Here is a 13564-nt window from a genome sequence, read left to right as displayed (position 1 = left end):
ATAGGACTCCTCTGTGCACTCTCCTGTCTGATAGGACTCCTCTGTGCTCTCTCCTGTCTGATAGGACTCCTCTGTGCACTCTCCTGTCCGATAGGACTCCTCTGTGCTCTCTCCTGTCTGATAGGACTCCTCTGTGCACTCTCCTGTCTGATAGGACTCCTCTGTGCTCTCTCCTGTCTGATAGGACTCCTCTGTGCTCTCTCCTGTCTGATAGGTCTCCTCTGTGCTCTCTCCTGTCTGATAGGACTCATCTGTGCTCTCTCATCTCTGATAGGACTCCTCTGTGCTCTCTCATGTCTGATAGGACTCCTCTGTGCTCTCTCCTGTCTGATAGGACTCCTCTGTGCTCTCTCCTGTCTGATAGGACTCCTCTGTGCTCTCTCCTGTCTGATAGGACTCCTCTGTGCTCTCTCCTGTCTGATAGGACTCCTCTGTGCTCTCTCCTGTCTGATAGGACTCCTCTGTGCTCTCTCCTGTCTGATAGGTCTCCTCTGTGCTCTCTCCTGTCTGATAGGTCTCCTCTGTGCTCTCTCCTGTCTGATAGGACTCCTCTGTGCCCTCTCCTGTCTGATAGGTCTCCTCTGTGCTCTCTCCTGTCTGATAGGACTCCTCTGTGCTCTCTTCTGTCAGATAGGAATTTCTCACAAGCAGAATTTCCAAATGTAATCTGGTGCTGTGACAAGTTACTCCTTGTAAAACCAGCTAACATTCCCTTTAAATCGATAGCTGCTACATCTATTTTTACATTTTTAGGGATTTCGGACTGCCTTAACGCTGATGAAGCTGTCACACAGTTTTGCAAAAATTTTAGAACTACAAGATTTTGATTCTGTACTTTTTTACCAAATATCTATGTGCCTGGCAAACAAACGGGATCAGAAGGTAATCCAAGATAAATTCACTTTCTTTTGTTTAGAGGTATTCATTTCTTTCGAAAAATATAATTTTTTTATCAAACTTTAGAAATATAGGCAATCTTTTTAACTTAAACCTATGCAAGAGGGCAGATTCAAAGGGGAAATTATTGTTTGTGTGGGCACTAAGGGGGCACCTGCTGTTTGAGGCTACACTAAGAGGCACGTGTTGGGAACAGTATTACCCTTTGGGGACACTGAGAGGGACAATATTACTGTATGGAGGCCCAAAAGCACATTGTTAATGTGTGTTGCATGGGAGGGGTACTGTTAGGCTAGGTTCACACTACGGAATTTCCAATCAAGTTCTGGTTCAGCAGAATCCAATTGCTGTTAATGGGATCACGCTGCACTGTGCACACTACAGAATTTCAGCAGCAGAAATTTCCCACTGAAGGAATGATCTTGTCCAGCTAAAAAATCCTCAAATATTAAACTGCTATTGTATGTTCAGATCTTTTTTTTCTTATTCTGTTGCACTCATCATAAGATGTCTATCCATGGTTTAGTTTCAGGTATTATGTTATCGCTGTTTTGCTGAAATGACTTTGGAAGATGATTTAAAGAACAAATTGCTTGTGAAGGCCTGTGGAGAAAATCAGATGGTCATTGCGGAAGCTTTGCTATTGTTAGGAGCAGATGTTAATAAAAAAAACAAGAGTACATCTTTAATTTATCAGGTACACTGGAGTTCTATTGCTCTGCCCTGGTTTATTTTTGTAAAATTTGTGATTAATCTTTTATTCTGTCTTCTAGGCCTATTTTCTAGGTGGTTTTATAATTTTTGGTTGTTTTATGAATATTCTTTAGGTATGTGAGAAGGGAAGCAATGCTAAGCTGGTGGAGCTATTGTTAAATTATGGAGTTCGTGAACAGGATTCACGAAAGGCCCTTGAAGTCAGCATAAGGAATGGCAACAATGAGGTCATAAGCCTGCTTTTAAAAAAACTTGGCTTAGATGTGGCTAATAACAGCATTTGCCTGGGAGGATTTCATATGGGCAATATACAACCTTCATGGCTTAATCCACTGTTCTCGGAAAAACAAAATACACAAAAAAAACCTTCACAAGATTATGAAGGAAATAAAGGTATGTTTCTTGCCTGCATGATGTTGTATTTATATTATTTGTTAATTAATTAAGTTTTAATGAACAGGTTCCACTCAGAACAGACCTCATCATGGATGACCAAAGAAGATGAATGCGCATCATATCCAGAGGTTGTCTTTTGAAAATAGACATATGAGTGCTGTCAGCATTGCTGCCTAGGTTAAAGGGGTAGAGGTCAGCCTGTTAGTGTTCAGACCATGCGCCACACACTGCATTAAATTGGTAAGCATGGCTGTCATCCTAGAGGGAAGTCTCTTCAAAAGATGATGCACAAAAAAGCCCAAAAACAGATTGCTAAAGACAAGCAGACTAAGGGCTTTGGATTACTTGTCCGTGGTTCGAAGAGACCAAGATAAACATATTTGGTTCTCATGGTGTCAAGCGTGTGGTGGCAACCAGGGGAGGAGTACAAAGACAAGTGTGTCTTGCCTACAGTCAAGCATCGTTGTGGGAGTGTCATGGGCTGCATGAGTGCTGCTCGCACTTAGGAGCTATAGTTTTTTTAAGGGAACCATGAATGCCAACATGTACTGTGACATAAAGCAGGGCATAATCCCCTCCCTTCAGAGACAGGGCCGCAGAGCAGTATCCAACATAACATGGCTGCTGTCTTGCTAAAGCAGCTATAGATAAAGATGATGGACTGGCCAAGCATGTCTCCAGACCTAAAACCTATTGAGCATCATTGGGGCATCCTGAAATGGAAGGTGGGGGAGCACAAACTAACACCCAACAGCTTTATGATGTTGTCATGGGGGAGTGGAAGAGGACTTAAGTGGCAACCTATAAAGCTCTGGTGAACTCCATGTGTTTGCTCTGACTTCATGATTCTTGTAAATAGATAAAGTTACTTGGTTTTTGTATACCGTAACTTCATTTTCTTGAGAACAAATTGCACACTCTGTAGCATGTCAAATATATCACCACAGGCAGTGGGGATCACAGTGGGTTTAAATATCTGTTTACCAGTGGCGAAACACTCACACTGTAAAATATATTTAAAATTAGTTTATTAGTGAGATATTGCTTTAGTATTTTCTTTGTGTGTTCTGTATAGTTATACCTTATTAACCTTTTACCTTTCAGACCTGGGGCCCATTTTGGCAAGAATGGCTTTTCGTTACCAGAGCAAACACTATGGTTGCCGATCTTCAGGAGATTTTTGCTCTCTGCAGGATTTGGTTGATAAAGATGACTCCTTTATGCATGAAGGTTTTGATGATGTATTTGCTACTAGTGATGACATTGATAGTGAAGGTAATTTACTTTACAACAATGTATTTTGATATTTTTCCGGTGTAATAAAAAAAACCTGTCTGATTCCCTGTCATATCTGTTTTGGGCAATGTTTACATCTGCAATGTTTATGTCATAATGGAAAACCACAGTGTAGTGCCGCTCTATGGCTCTATGCTTAAGGAGTCTAAAATAAATAGGCAGAGCTCCTTATAGGGCAAATTACGTTTTTTTGTTTTTTTTAACAAGAATTGCAGGTACATCAACCACAGTGGTAATGGTAATCCGCTCACCTGGCCCAGTTGTGTAACTGACACAACTACATAAGCGCATGAAGTGATAAGAGGTGGTTCCACCTTCCTATTTTGGCTCAAAGTATACTCAGTCCAAACAGCATGCAAAATATAATGAATCAGGAAAAACGGATACCTAGCATGATCCACTGGAATAATGGAGAGAGTAGTTTCCATAGAAGACTTTATTGGCCAATCGTAACGCGTTTTGGGACATAGGAGCCCCTTCTTCAGATGAATTTCGCCAGTTCATTTGACGAAGGGGCACCTGTGCCCTGAAACATGTTATGATTGTCCAATAAAGTCTTCTATGGAAACTACTCTTTCCATTATTCCGGTGGCTCATGCTAGGTATTTTTTTTTTTGTTATCTTCTGCTCTGGCTTAATGCACCCTGGTGGTGAATTATGGACCCTATTTAGTCAATGTGTGCAGTGTTGTTTTCCACTATGGAAGCTCCTGATAAAGTTGTGTGAATAGTCTAAGTAAATACCCTTTGCTCACATTGTCTGAGCTCCCTGCAGGAGAAAGTGGGCATTCCCCAGCAGATGCGGCATCACTGAAACCTGAGAGAGCTGTGCCTTACCATGCCCCGCACCCACTTCTTGAGTTTGAACTTCTGCAAGGTCGGGTGGAGACCACTAACTTTTTGACTTGTGGCAGGGGTACAGAGCCATCTAGTGGCTGTTTTTTCAGTCACATTAAAAACCTATAAAGCTTGAGAATTTTAACAGCAAGTAAATAGTCTTGTAATAAGGAACAATATATTAAAAGTTTAGTTTAGTGACAGGTACTCTTTAAGTCCCCTGGAAATGTAGGACTAGACTGATGACTGGGTTCAATAATTTTCAGCTGTGAAAGTGCTGACGTGATGTATGAAATGGCGCACAGCATATGATAAATTTGTCTGAGCAATACACAGCTTGGGGAAATTGCCTCAGCACAGTCAATTTCAAACTGAAAAAAAAGTTGGCTGTCTTAAGTGCTGCCTGTTGCTGTATTGCATTGCTGACCCTCTGCTAACCCCTATAACGTTCTTATTTTTCCATATACAGGGCTGTATGAGGGCTCATTTTTTTGCACCGTGATCTGTAGTTTTTAATGCTACTACATTTTCTTATATGTGAGGGTTTGGTCTTTTTTTTTTTTTTTTTTTTTTTGTGCGTTTTATGAGGATGTGGTGTTACCCAAAATCTGCAATTTTGGACTTTGGCATTCTTTTATATTTACTTAGCACAGCACCATTAACATTTTATTTTAAAAGGGTATTCCAGGATCTTTTTAAAATGTAACTATGCTACAGGGGCTGTAAAGTTAGTGTAGTTCATTATATAGTGTCTGTACCTGTGTGTAACAGTTTATTCACAATTCTTCTGTGATTTTCACCCCAATATTTATTTTTAACAGCATACAAAATGACTGTTGTCTCAGCTTTTTCCCAGGTTGCAATGCAGCTGAGATCTTACTCACTAGTCGGCTGATGACAGGGAGCCTGTCTGCTTCAATGGGCTGAGTGATCGCTTGGTGGGAGAGATCAATCTGCAACTAATGCAACAGCTGTAGGCACCCTGATTGAAAACCACAGGTCTTTTGAATGCATGCAGCTCATTAATGTTTCAGTGGGTGGGGTGGCTGATGTGCGGGAGGGAGAAAAATGGAACTATGGGATTTGTAGGCAAGAGAAGAAAACTCAGTTCACAAAAAGCTAGCCACAGTGTTATGGTAATCTCACAACATAGCCATTTAGCCCCAAGAGAAGCGCAGATCCTTCCTAAGCTTGTCCATTACTGTCTGGCAGGTATGTGCTAAAATCACCTTATAGTGGATAACCCCTTTAATAGTTCAGATGTTTATGCACGCGGTGATACCAAATACACTGCTCAAAAAGACTCAGGAAGACTAAGATAACACATCCTAGATCTGAGTGAATGAATTAATCATATGAAATACTTTCGTCTTTACATAGTTAAATGTGCTGACAATAAAATAACACAAAAATTATCAATGGAAATCAAATTTATCAACCCATGGAGGTCGATATGGGGTCACACTCAAAATCAAAGTGGAAAACCACACTACAGGCTGATCCAACTTTGATGTAATGTCCTTAAAACAAGTAAAAATGAGGCTCAGTAGTGTGTGTGGCCCCAAGTGCCCGTATGACCTCCCTACAATGCCTGGGCATGCTCCTGATGAGGTGGCAGATGGCCTCCTGAGGGATGTCCTCCCAAACCTGGACTAAAACATCCGCCAACTCCTGGACAGTCTGTGGTGCAACATGGCTTTGGTGTATGGAGCGAGGCATGATGTCCCAGATGTGCTCAATCGTATTCAGGTCTGGGGAAGGGGCGGATCAGTCCATAGCATCAATGCCTTCCTCTTGCAGGAACTGCTGACACACTCCAGCCACATGAGGTCTAGCATTGTCTTGCTTTAGTAGGAACCCAGGGCCAACTGCACCAGCATATAGTCTCACAAGGGGTCTGAGGATCTCCTCTCGGTACCTAATGGCAGTCAGGCCATCTCTGGCAAGCACATTGAGGGCTGTGCGGCACCCCAAAGAAATGCCCCCTCACACCATTGCTGACCCACCGCCAAACCGGTCATGCTGGAGGATGTTGCAGGCAGCAGAATGTTCTCTGCGGCGTCTCCAGACTCTGTCACATGTGTCACATGTGCTCAGTGTGAACATGCTTACATCTGTGAAGAGCACAGGGCGCCAGTGGCGAAATTGCCAATCTTGGTGTTTGTTGGCAATGCCAAACGCCCTGCACGGTGTTGGGCTGTAAGCACAACCCCCACCTGTGGACGTCTGGCCCTCATACCACCCTCATGGAGTCTGTTTCTGACCGTTTGAGGGGACACATGCCCATTTGTGGCCTGCTGGAGGTCATTTTGCAGGGCTCTGGCAGTGCTCCTCCTTGCACAAAGGCGGAGGTAGCGGTCCTGCTGCTGGGTTGTTGCCCTCCTACGGCCACCTCCACAACTCCTGATGTACTGGCCTGTCTCCTGGTAGCGCCTCCATGCTCTGGACTCTACGCTGACAGACTCAGCAAACCTTGCCACAGCTCTAATTGATGTGCCATCCTGGATGAGCTGCACTACCTGAACCACTTGTGTGAGTTATAGACTACATATCCTGCTACCACTAGAGTGAAAGCACCGCCAGCATTCAAAAGTGACCAAAACATCAGCCAGGAAGCATAGGAAATGAGAAGTGGTCTGTGGTCACCACCTGCAGAACCACTCCTTTTATTATTAAATTTTTTTTTTTTGGGGGGGGGGATCTTGCTAATTGCCTATAATTTCCACCTGTTGTCTGTTCCATTTGCACAACAGCATGTGAAATTGATTGTCAATCAGTGTTGCTTCCTGAGTAGACAGTGTGATTTCACAGAAGTGTAATTGCCTTTGAGTTACATTGTGTTGTTTAAGTGTTTCCTTTATTTTTTCGAGCAGTGTATTTTTGTCTATTTAATTGTTTCACTTTTTTTTATTTGTAAATTGGGAAAAGACGGTAACTTATGTTTTTTTTTTGAGGGGGAGAGGGGCTTATTTACATTTATTATAACTCAGGGCGTGCTGGGAGTTGTGTACCATATAGAGAGATACATGATAGGGCTCTAGGGGTTCAACCTTTTGGCTGTGCCTAGTTATTTATGGTGAAATTACTACACATGTCATTTTTAATGTCGCTATCCTAAAACCTTTTATGATGTTTCCTGGGATATAGCCTCTACAAGGTTGGGATTTAATGGCGACTTAGATAATGTGGCCTAGTAACACTATACACATAGACATGGTTAATTTGTCATCTAGGGGGCCAATCTCTATCACTTTCTGGTGACCGTGATCCCCAGTGATTGTTTTCTTTAACTATTATGCCATTCATTGCAGTTGCCATAAATCACATACACCCTGCTGCAGTGTCTATACAGACCAAAACAAGAAGGCAGCCTCTAGTATGGCCGTCTCATGGAAGATTATAAAAACGGACATTATGTAGCTACAGTATTAAAAAAAATATATTTTCCCTCTTTTCATGCTTACATCGAAATAATACACACTGAATGAAAGTAAAGAAAGTGTTTACATACACATTTTAATGAAATTCTGCACCTTCTGTCCATGACATGGCTATGCAGTGTGTTATTTTACATTATTTTTAGCGTGTGTATCTCCAGTGACAATTATTTTTTTTAGATAATCACTTAAGGAATATCTGGAAAGTTCTGACTTCTAGGGAAAAAGTTCTTAGACCCGCTGCAACTGCCAGTTATAACCCTGTGAAGTGTGCAGTAGCGAACTCCACTGCCTCTCTGGCAGCCAAATCCGACCTATTCACTACATTAGATTCTGTGGTGATAGAGTCTCGTGACAGCCAGGGAATGAGATCACTGCTGGTTTTATCGGTATACTGGAAAATGATTGATCCTTCTCTGTATACATGTTCCCTTTTACTGGTTTCTAATGTGAAGAGGATCTTTCCTGCCCACCTATAGTATAAACCCAGCAGCTGGTTATCACCCTTTATTGTGTTTGTTAGTATGTGCGTTTTGTCATTGATGCAATTCTGTCCTAATGCCGATGTATTTTATGTTATCAGAAGTCTGGCAGAAAATAGGGGTACCATATATTGCTATAAGGTTAACATTAACTTATTTTTTTGTGTTTAAAGGCAGTGAAGGAACACAGCCCATGAAAAAATCTCACTCCTTTGTCAGTCTTGACATTCATAAGGAAAACTCAAAACTAAATCATGTGAAAGCAGATCAGAGGCAAACTAACTCCTTGGTATGACTATTTTCGTTCGCCTAAATCTTAACCTCATTCTTTCAGGTATTTCTAGGATTGCTGTTTGGAATCAGCTATAGGGTACCTTAGGGCTGGGCGGTATACCGGTGAATACCGAAATTTTTGTGATGCACGATATGAATTTTTCCCCATACCGCCAATACCGGTTGGGCCCCTCCCCCTCAGCAATGAATAAATTATCAGCCGCAGCGTGCTGTCCCCACATCGGGGAACTAATCATATGTGACCCGCGAGCGCTGTTCTGTTCCCCCCCCACCCACCAAATCATGTTACCCGCCAGCGCTGTTCTGCTCCCCCCCCACCCCAATTAATTATCAGCCCAGCGGGGTACTACTCACATATGTCACCTGCAAGCACTGCCCTCCTCCTGTTTGTTGCGAGCCGCCGGCACTGGAACTCTATACTGTACGCCAGTGGTCTCCAACCTGCGGACCTCCAGATGTTGCAAAACTACAACTCCCAGCATGCCCGGACAGCCAACGGCTGTCCGGGCATGCTGGGAGTTGTAGTTTTGCAACAGCTGGAGGTCCGCAGGTTGGAGACCACTGCTGTACGCTGTATCCCTATGCCCGGGCTGCAAAAGATAAACAAAATTAACTTACCTGGGGATGGGAACATCGGACAGCTGTCAGCCTATCACTGGCCGGGGCGAGACATCGCAGCGGCCGGTGATAGGCTGACGGCTGTCCGACGTTCCAGTCCCCAGGAACAGCGTGAGGCCGACGTAGGGAAGTTAAAGTTTAAGAGGAGGAGGGCAGTGTTTGCGGATGACATATGTGAGTAGTACCCCGCTGGGCTGATAATTAATTGGGGGGAGCAGAACAGCGCTGGCGGGTGACATGATTTGGTGTGGGGGGGGGGGAGCAGAACAGCGCTGGCGGGTGACATGATTTGGTGGGGGGGAGCAGAACAGCGCTGGCGGGTGACATGATTTGGTGGGGGGGAGCAGTACAGCGCTAGCGGGTGACATGATTTGTGGGGGGGGGAGCAGAACAGCGCTGGCAGGTAACATGATTTGGTGGGTGGTGGGAGTGAAAGAAATACCGTGGAACCGCCATAAAAATAGAAAAATGTCCAGCACCAGGAAAGCAGGTAAAATTCCTCTTTATTGTGGCATCAATAAAAGTAGGATACACAGAACAGATAGCCTACGCGTTTTGGGCTGTAGTGCCCTTAGTGGAACCGCCATAAGTTACAAAAATACCGTGATACACATATTTGGTCATACCGCCCAGCTCTAGGGTACCTAGAATGTCATGAGATGTGCCAGAATGCCCAAAACAAACAACTCTTTATACTTGAGTCTTGCACACCCTAGATTACACATCTAACACAATGGAGTATATTTACTATTGCAAATGCGGCCAAATCCTGGTGTAATATTTGAATATTTTTTAGAATTTTTTATTTTCAAATTTAATGTAATCTATTTTTAAATTTAAAGAGGCACTGTCATTGTTAAAAACTTTTCATATATTGCATTTCACATTTTCATATGACATTTCACAATATACACCTGTTAAATTTTTTTTTTATTTTCACCTGAAATTCAAGCTCAAAATAGCCACCACTAGGGGTCGCCTGTCTTTTAGCCAGACAGACTAGTCTAGATTTTACAGCATACTGGATACCGGCCGTAAAGCATACCGGTATCCAGTATAGGAGATTTCTATTGTGTATGCAAAACTACAGATAAAGGATGTGTGGACATGCTGGGAGCTGTAGTTTTAAAACAGCTGGAGGCAACACTGCTCTAACACAGTTATTTACAAACACTGTAGCTTCAGTTGTTACTAAACTACAACTCCCAGCATGCTGAAATAGTTAAAGCTTTCTCGGACTCCTGAATGACAAAGAAGTTGATCAGACATTCAGGAGTCTGTGAAAGATGAATGACACACATAGTGACAGCTATGCTGATTAGCATCCAGCTTTACTAGGACAAGATAAAACAGGTATAACATGTATTCATAAAAATGCTGTACTTTTATCTAAAAAATCCTTGCACTAATTCTATAAAGATCTATTCTTATATTTATACATTTTATCCTGTTATGAATTCACTATAATGTCTTCTGATTACTGCAGGCAAGCTCCAAGTATCTTCCTCTGACACATGACACAGCATAAAACCAGAGAGGAAAGGGTTACAGAGTAGAGAGTACTGATTGGCTGACTGCCCAGGCTTGCTCCTGTGAGGGAGACAGACTGACACGCCCCCTCCAGCCTGCACAATGAAAAAGTAACTCACCAGCAGATAAATGCTTATATCTCTGGATATATAGGTCCGAGACACATAAAAATGATATGCACATGATCAGGATTGGGTCCTGAGTAACATATCACTTTTTTTTTGCACTATGACAGGTATGCTTTAAACAAATGACACACAAAGAACTGTCTTTTATTACACTTACACCACAAAGGAGCATGGCTTCAAATCCTATGTACCAAAATTCTGATGAAGTTTTAAAGAAGTTTCATTAAAAAAGCTAGCTGCCGCCTTCTAGTGTTATTACGATAAACTACACTGTACTCGTCTTGGCCACTCCAGCGCCAACATATTTGTTGCCCCGGTCTCTGTGTTTACTTATGCTTATGATGTAGTGTCCAGCCTCTCTAATGTTCTGAAAATACTACACCTCAGTGCTTAGCTGCAGTAGGGAGGCTGGAGTGGGTGAGGCGATTATCGTGTAGTTTATTTATTAAAGGGGTTATCCAGAAAAAAACTTTTTTTATATATATATATATCAACTGGCTCCAGAAAGCTAAACAGATTTGTAAACTACTTCTATTAAAAAATCTTAATCCTTTCAGTACTTATGAGCTTCTGAAGTTAAGGCTGTTCTTTTCTGTCTAAGTGCTCTCTGATGACACTTGTCTCAGGAAACGCCCAGTTTAGAAGCAAATCTCCATAGCAAACCTCTTCTAAACTTGGCGGTTCCCGAGACACGTGTCATCAGAGAGGAATAAGACAGAAAAGAACAACCTTAACTTCAGAAGCTCATAAGTACTGAAAGGATTAAGATTTTTTAATAGAAGTAATTTACAAATCTGTTTAACTTTCTGGAACCAGTTGATATATATATAAAAAAAATTCCTGGAATAACCCTTTAACAGGAATCAGTTAGTTTTTTTTTTTTTTTTTTATTAAATTGGAGAACCCCTTTAAGCCAAATAATAGTTGATCTTTACTTAGACTGGACAGTCTAAAGAGGCAACACATTTATCAGTCAGTCAGTGTGATAAATTGTCTAAATAAATCTGAGCCATATATTTTTAATTGTTTGTGGTCTAAATGTCTTTGTGTTGGTCAATAAGATATGTTATGCTGTAATCACATGTTTTTCTTTTGAGTGCACATTTTTCCATATATTGGGTAATCAGCATTTATTACATGGCCTTCAATTCTTTTGTTTATTTTACAGGGTGGATTTGGGGATGAACCTAATTTACGTCGCAGAAAAGATTTTCCTCAAATTGATTATTCATGTAAGTAGTTTTCCGAGAATGAGGAAATGCAATGATTTATTTTAGTGTAGATATGTGAAAATGACAGTGTAAACCTTTTTTATTTTTTGTAAGATAAAGCACTTTTGCCGTTACACATGAAGCGAACTGATAGTTGCTCTTCATTGCCTGAGAAAGAACATATTCGATCCTTAGACCTATCAGCTAATGATCTGGAAAGCATAGACTTAATAAACAAGAAATCCCTTTTAACCAATCATTTGGAACGTCTTGAGAAACTGGAGCTTCAACAAAATGCTTTAACATCGATTCCTAAATCGCTTTGTGATGTAAGTAAAAATGGGTTTGAATAAGAAAATATTAGTTGAAGTAAAAGTATAAGATGTTGTTCATAAGAAATAAAGTGATGCGGCACTGCCTCAGTGCAATAAGAACATGCGCCACAGCTCCACACCAACAATCCCAGCTTCACTTTTTCACCGTGGTTTTCAATCCAGAAATTAACTGTATCCACATAGCAATGTAAGGAAGAGATGTCAGTGTCCAGTAGGTTTACTCAACAGTCAGGTCCAATATACAGGCTGGCCAAAGGGCCGTTTCTCACTAACAATAGCGCTTTCACAAGACCTCTAAAGAGAAAGATTTCTCAGAAGGATAACCTTTGTCCACATGCCCTATGGGACTACCATCCATGAGCCAGAGCAGAAAGATGCCAACAAATGTCTTAGCTTATTGGCCCAGTCCATTCATGAAGAAAGTGCACAGGAGTATTATCAGCCAGCAGTCATTTGCGAGGATGTGTGTGTGTGTGTGTGTGTGTGTGTTTTATTTATTTATTTTTTATTTTTTGAAGATGTATTTTAAATCAAAAGTACTTATTCCCTATCTAGTGTTAGATACAGGGGGGCCTGACCACTGAGACCCCTGTAATCTTGAGAACAGTACTCAACTCCTTTGTTTTGAATAGCGTGGGGGTCCCAGCAATTATCTTATTGTCCTCTCCAGTGGAGCATCAATGGCCTATAAGTCTCTACACATTCTCCTTATTGAGAAACATTACCACTTTATCCTTATGATGAAAGCTCTCACTAGCCGACCAGCACCCTTTTGTGCACTGACGAGGGGCAAAACCCTAATATAGCTGCCTGCAGATATTAATCCTATCATTTTTAAGAAATCTCTGGCTTTGCATACATTCCAAGTCAGTTTCCAAATATATTTGGAGTGGAACATCAACTTCTAGGGAACGTTGCCTAGAAAGATGGAATGAGAGCTGCTTTACACATCCTTTCTTCCCAGAATTCCCAGTGGAGCATCAATGGCCTTTAACTCTTCACACTTCTTTATGACACTCTTCTTAAAACATACCTGTCATTAAAGTGGCTTTTCAGGATAAGCTGCCCTCTGAGTGTACATGAAGAGCAACTATATTTCTGGCCATATATATATATATATATATATATATATATATATATATATATATATATAAAGCCAAAAAAGTATTGCAGCACTACTCAGCCTCAATGTGTGGGTGCCAGCGTCCAAAAAACTTCTTGACCAAAAGTCCTCAGTTTAAATAGGATCCAACAATAACGCAGCACTCCAAAGAACAGTGAAAAAAGTGTTGATTTATTCCTGTCACATCAGTACAAGCAACGTTTCTGCTCCTATGGAGCCATTTTCAAGCTTAGTGTCACACATCAGTAGGGGGTTTAAATACCCATG

At 41.6% G+C, this 13564-nt stretch overlaps 1 protein-coding gene across 3 annotated transcripts in view; it reads left to right on the top strand.

Moving 5' to 3' along the window:
* The window catches only part of LRRK2 (leucine rich repeat kinase 2), a 148123-nt gene that overhangs the window by 66474 nt on the left and 68085 nt on the right, over positions 1–13564 (top strand). For all 3 annotated transcript variants that reach the window (XM_056573633.1, XM_056573631.1, XM_056573630.1), the window contains exons 18-24: positions 754–882; positions 1424–1594; positions 1725–2004; positions 3112–3282; positions 8232–8347; positions 11797–11860; positions 11954–12168. In XM_056573633.1, coding sequence (XP_056429608.1) covers positions 754–882; positions 1424–1594; positions 1725–2004; positions 3112–3282; positions 8232–8347; positions 11797–11860; positions 11954–12168 — 1146 coding nt within the window. The remainder of the gene's footprint in view (positions 1–753; positions 883–1423; positions 1595–1724; positions 2005–3111; positions 3283–8231; positions 8348–11796; positions 11861–11953; positions 12169–13564) is intronic.

Source organism: Hyla sarda, chromosome 4, assembly GCF_029499605.1.
Source record: "Hyla sarda isolate aHylSar1 chromosome 4, aHylSar1.hap1, whole genome shotgun sequence".
Classification (NCBI taxonomy): domain Eukaryota; kingdom Metazoa; phylum Chordata; class Amphibia; order Anura; family Hylidae; genus Hyla; species Hyla sarda.
Note: the sequence above shows the minus strand (reverse complement) of the source record. Positions and strands in the feature narration are given on the sequence as shown.